At 59.8% G+C, this 6,000-nt stretch overlaps 1 protein-coding gene across 3 annotated transcripts in view; it reads right to left on the minus strand.

Moving 5' to 3' along the window:
* Pde9a (phosphodiesterase 9A) overlaps positions 1-2,267 on the minus strand; it is an 81,266-nt gene extending 78,999 nt beyond the window's left edge. For all 3 annotated transcript variants that reach the window (XM_076868362.2, XM_076868361.2, XM_076868360.2), the window contains exon 1: positions 2,145-2,267. In XM_076868362.2, the coding sequence (XP_076724477.2) occupies positions 2,145-2,213 (69 nt within the window). In that variant the 5' untranslated portion in view covers positions 2,214-2,267. The remainder of the gene's footprint in view (positions 1-2,144) is intronic.
* Between the last annotated feature and the right edge of the window lie 3,733 nt (positions 2,268-6,000).

Consider the following 6,000-nt stretch of genomic DNA (forward strand, 5'->3'; position numbering starts at 1 on the left):
GCTGCCCTGTCACCAGGCTGGTGACCACTGTGGCAGAAAACAACACAGACCCTCCTCTCTGCCCGGGCCCCCACCATGCCCTCTCCTGGGAAGCCACATGGGCGTGCTCCAGGACTTCCCGCCGAGGGGAGGCAGAGTGGGTCAGGCTGAAGTGAGAGCATGCTGGGAAGTCTCGGGAGCATCCAGGGCCTGGGACTCTAAGAAAAGGCATCTCTGCCAAGGACAGCATCTCAGAAAGTGCTCTCAGCTGAGCAGGTAAGGTCCCGTGGGTGCTGCTGGGTGTGCAGCCTGCAAGGTGGGTGAGCGGGCTTCACTTGCTGGTGCTGACTCAGAAACCAGGGGTGGCCTGGCTCCCAGCCGAGGCCAAAGATCCAGCTTTAAGTGTCTGACAATGCAGATGACAGAAAGCAGAGGACGGTGAGAAGGGTCAAGAACAGTGACTGACTGGCAGGGCCACAGGGATGACCAGATTTAAAGGGCATGGCCAGTGTCCTCCCCACGCAGGGTGAAGGGTGTTTGTGGGGCGGACAGATCCGTTCCGTAGTGTTCCAGGCACTCTGTTTACATTCCCTCACCTACTTCTCCTTGCACTGTATGAAGCGGAAATCACAGATCAGGATGCCCACCCAGAGGAGCCAAGGCACTCGCTGTCCATCACAGCTTTGTCCCCTCCCTGGCCGCCACCTCTCCACCTACTGCCTTGTTGTCCCTCAGAGGTGGCCTGTGGGCAGCTTTCCTAGAGGTCACCCACCTTAGGTGTGTCCACTTCGGACAACTTACCTGCCCACAGTGCCCATCCAGCCTGGCCGCCCCAGGGCTCACCTATGTCCCTCCTGAGCCTTCCTCCACTTCCCACCTACTGCTCTAGGACCTCTGGGGAGTTCTTAGGAAGGACCTGACATGCTGATCTGCTCACAGCAACTCATCAGCACTTCAGAAAGAGGCAGATCTCAATAAATCCTCACCTGAAGGGAAAATGAGCACACACCTGCCCGTGGGCATGTCTGCATGTCCACACACATGCATGTGTGTGAGCTGTGTACATGCACCTGGGGAAGCCTTTGGGCAGGGCCCTTCTTTCCTTTGGGACGAAGGAGGCTGTTATTTCCCTGTGTGTCCACAGGCACCATTCATGGAAGTCAGAGGACCTGGTACATCTGCCCTTGACCAACTGTCCACAATGATGAAGTAAGGGGCTGACCACCTGTCCTTGATGATGCCTCCCACTCCCAGTTAGCTGAGAGTGAGGTGACTTGTTGACCACACTCTACTGACTAAGCTAGCTGAGGGCAGTCTGAGAACCCAGAGGTCCACACCCTGCTGGGCATCGCCTCCTGGCTCCTCTGTTGGGTTTCCTTGAACAGAAAGGTGGCAGCTGCTCTGGCACCCTGAGATGTCCAGTCGAAGTCTGGGAGCAATTTCCTCATAACGTCTTTTCCTCAGGGACTTTAGGGGGAGCTCACGAGAGCGCCCCCACCCCAGCCAGCTCGCCATTGTCCCTGTCTTCCAATCAGAAGCAGAGGTCCTGGGTCTGTGGGGCCTGGACACTGGAGGGGGCTTAGAAGGGGAGAGGCTACGAACAAAGGGGGTCCTTGGCGAACCCCTCTCTTATGTGACTCCTGTGGATAAGGAACCATGGACATCTGGAGGAGTCCTTCCCACCAAGGGATTGGCAGACGCACCGCAGAGCTAACCGCGGCGGGCCGCCCCGACCCCCGGCGAGGGCCCAGGAGACACAGCAGCCCGGAGTCCCCTCGGCTGTCAGAGCTGCCCACCTGCGGGGCCGCGGACCCCACCCACCCCGCCGGCCCGGCCCGCACCTGCGCGGCGCGACCGGAGGCGGCGGGAGAGCTCGGACACTGCCGAGCTCCGCGCCCGGCGGCCGGCAGGTCACCGCCGCTGGAGCGCCCCTCGGGCCGTTCCGCCGGAAACCGCGGGCTCCACGCACCGCCTTGGAACGCAAGGGCTCTGCCCGATCCGATTTTTCAAAAGGGACCAGAGCCACGAAATACAAAAATGCCCCCTCGAGAGTGGCCCCCTCCCGGGAGCCAGCGCGCGGGGACACCTGCGCCCGCCGCCCCCGCGGAGCGGCACACCGAGGCCGCAGCGGCTGCGCGGGGCCGGGGGGCGCGGGGGGGGCCTACCTTCTGGATGCGTCCATCGATGTCCAGGTAGATGGCCTTGGGCCGGTAGCTGGAGGAGCCGGACCCCATCCTGCGCCCGCCGCCGCACTTGGACTTTTTACTGTACTTTCCCGACGCGGCCGCCGCGCGGGGAGGGCGGGGGAGGGGCGGGGGAGGGGCAGGGGCGGGCCGGGGGCGGGCCGGGGGCGAGCAGCCAACCCGAGCGCCCGCCGCCCAGCCGCCGCCGCCGGCTCCGCCCCCGGCCCGCCCCTCCCCCTCCTCTCCCTCTCCCCCACCCTCTCCCCCTCCCTCTCTCCCTCTCCCGCTGCCCCTTCTCTCTCTCCCTCTCCTCCGTCACCCCGTCCCCTCCCTTCCTCTCCACTCCCCGCTCCAGCGCAGGCTGCTCCCTCACTCTCCCTCCCCACTTTCTCCCTCCCTCCTGCCTCCCTTTCTTCCTCTCCTGGCTCCTCCCCCTCCCCACGCCCCCCCCACCTTCTCTCCTGCCCCCCCATCTCACCTTATCTCTCCGTCCTCCTCCTGCTCTGCCCCCTCCCTTTCTCCAGGTCCCTCTCTCCACCCTGCTGTCCCTCCCTCTCCCCTCTCTCCCCGCTTCTGCTGCTCACCCCAGTCTCCTCTCCTCCCCTTGTCCTCTCCCGGTCTCACCCCCTCTCCTCTCTCCAGTCTCATCCCACCCTCTTCCCCTTTCTCCTTTCCTCCCTCATCCTCTTTACCTCCCTCCCAACATTAAGGCACCCCCTCTTCCTTTTGACCCCAGCCACCTTGGAGACACCTTGGGCCAAGTTGACATCCCGTGTCTACCTGTCCTCTGTGCAAATGTCACTCCTTGCCTCCCAGGGGGTCATTCAGTCCTCAGTAATCACTGAGCAGGGCCCTGAGCCAGGCTGGGTTTTTACCCAAACCCAGCCCACTTAGAAAATTCCCCCAGGCTCCCCCCTCTGGCAAGCTTGCCACCCTCACTTAATTTGAATAGGAAGTGGGAAAAATTCCTTTTCATTCATCTGCATCCTTTCCCAAGTTGTGGGCACTTGGGGGAGGGCCAGCCTCTTCCCTGCTGCACCTGGAGCTGAAATGCAATTTTGTTTCTGTCCTTTAAGGAGCCAGAGGATTGCCCGTGGGTAGCCTGCTGGGTCCAGGCTGTGCTGGTCCCCCACTCTGTGTTAATTGTGCTGGGAGTGTGGGAAAAGCAGGAGGGAAGAAGGAGGGATTGGGGGCAGCTCCTTGGCCTGCAGATCACAATTCTCTGGGGTTTTCCCAGCGAGAATGGGCTGGGGGAGTGGCTAGCAGGCTGCGGTGGCTCCCAGGGCATGTTGCTTTTGGAAGGAGAGGCGCAGAGAATGCGCTTATTGTTTCTTCTAAGTGGATTCCCAGCATTGGCTTCCATCTGTTGACTGTCTGGGCTGTACGCTTGCTGAGAGCACCTGGTGCATGCAAGGCCCTCCTTGCCCTCAGGCCTGTGGGGAGCCAGGCCAACAATGCCCTTCCTTGGCCATCCTGGTCTCCACCTGGTGGACAGTCACCAGCTTTACAGACTCTTCCAGGTTCCAGGGCCATCTGGAGAGCTGGCCAGGGGGAGGAGAGAACGTCAGCAGGAGCTCAGGGACTCTTTCCCCCCTTAGATGAAGGAGTGGTCACCTCAGTCCTGGACAGTCTAGCCCTCTGATCACTTCATGTGCCCCTCCCTGCTCTCCTGGGGACTGGGGCTCTCAGAGAAGGGTGATGGTTTTGGCCCTTACTGGTTCTGCAGCTCCTGCCCACACCTCCCGGGGCTTTGATCCCAGAGGTTTGCTTCACGAGTGCCTTGGGGGAGCCTAGGGGACAGCCCAGAGGCCCTGGGGGGCGGGTTTGACCCTGCTGGGTGGTTACATTTGTATTCCTATCTCACATTGTGATCTTGTATCTCCAAAAATCAAGGGTGGCACCTCGGCTGGCTGGACTCTTGTCAGAGTTCTGAGCCTGTTGGGGCTGCCCGGGCTGCCTGGGGTGGTGCCCCCCACTTGGCATCTCCCAGTTCTCCACACTCTCTGTTACCAGGACAAGTCCTCTGTTCCTTGTAGGGCACAGGTGTGTGTCTAGACCTGATTGATTCCATGGGTGGCTGGCCAGCAGCTCTGTGCCTGGGCGTGTTGGGGCACCATGGCAGAGTTTATCTCTGAAGACAAACTCAGCTGCTGGACAGAGATGTTCAACCAGTCACCCCACAGAGGAGCAGCCCACGGCTCCCGATTCCCAGTGAAGCTGAGGTGTGCCACTTACCAAGAACTCCTTCGCTGTGGGTTGTGATGTTCTAAGCGCTGGGGATATGGAAGCTAGCAAATAAGTGAAACCCCAGGCCTGCAGGGGTGGGATTTTAGGGGAGCAGCGAAATGAGGTGACATCGATATGTCAATACAAGATGTGGTGTGTAGGGTGATTGTAGCACAAGAACAGTCGTGGGGAAGTGCTATAAAATGTGCCCTGTGGGGAGCTGGAGATGAGGGGAAGGGCCAGGCGTAAGGTCATGTGTGGAAGGAAGGACCTGGTGAACCTCAGGACTGCGGAGCCCACGAGGACCCAAGGGAGCAATACCCTGCTAGTGCCCTTGCTCAGAGAGCCATCAGGGCTGGGGGGGGGGGGGCTGGGTGTCTGAGAGGTGGCAGGGAGGAAGACCCATGGGCCACACAAGTGATCTCAGTCTGCTGTGTGTCTGATGCGTGCCATGCAGGAGGTGTACACCCGAACCATGCCACCCCAGGACCACCTGGCTGCTGCGGAAAGTGCACTGGACTGGACAAGGACCTGGTTTGCACCATGGTGGGGTGTCAGGGTTCTTCAGAGCAATAGCAGAGTAGAAGACATATGATAGGGTTATGGTCTGATAAGTGTATCATAAATTATCCTAAGTCAGAAATGCACTGACTCCACCTAACCTACCACACTCCACAGCTCAGTGACGCAGCAAACCGTGGAGTGCCAGCCGTTTCCCTCATGGTCCTGGGGCTGTGGTCACCACAGCCGGCCTCTTTGAGAAAGAATCCTACTGTGTATGTTTCCAAGATTGGGAAGATGCAAGTTTGAAACCCCGCAGACATTTTCTGTGGAAGGCGTATGGCTTTGGCACCATGGTGAAGGTGGAGAGTCCTTGAGTTGAACTGTTGAATCCCGGGACTATTGTATCTGCATCGTGAGGCTTTGGCCCATGGGATTCTGGGACCGAGAAGGTATAAGGTGTGCTGTCTGCCAGCTGGAGGCCCAGGACCTCTGATTGTGTCGTCCAGTCCAGGTCTGAAGCCCTGAGGACCGCAGAAGCCCAGAGTGTGGGCCCCAGCCCATGGGCAGGATACCAGGGTCCCCGCGCATGCAGGCAGGGGTGCGGGGGCAGTTCCTCTCCTACCATTTTGTTCTCTGGAGGCCCTCAGTGGATCTGATGAGGTCCACTCACACAGGGGAGGACCATCTGCCCTCCTCAGCCCACCATTCACGTCAGTCTCACCTAGAAACTCCCTCACTCCTAGAATAATGTGGTGCTGGCTCTTTGGGCATCTTGTAGCCAGGTCAAGTTGACCCACAGAATGCACCATGGCAGGTGGTGGGAAATGGTGGCATTTGAGCCAGGTTGGGGGTTGCTCAGGTCTTCATCCCTACTGGATTGCTGTCGGACAATACTTCTGTCCCTCTGCGAGACCACCGTTTGGCCTTCCTTCTGGGTGGCCTCTGTGGATGAATGTCCAGAAGCTGGCCTCCCTCATGCCTCCCACATCAGCCTAGGGGCTCCCGTGTCCCAACCTGTGTTTCATGCCTGGGAATGCAACCATATGAGTCAAGGTAAAAATGAATGACACCTCCGGGCATGGCCAGGTGACAGGAGTCTGGGGTGCAT

The sequence above is a fragment of the Callospermophilus lateralis genome, chromosome 10 (assembly GCF_048772815.1).
Source record: "Callospermophilus lateralis isolate mCalLat2 chromosome 10, mCalLat2.hap1, whole genome shotgun sequence".
NCBI lineage: Eukaryota > Metazoa > Chordata > Mammalia > Rodentia > Sciuridae > Callospermophilus > Callospermophilus lateralis.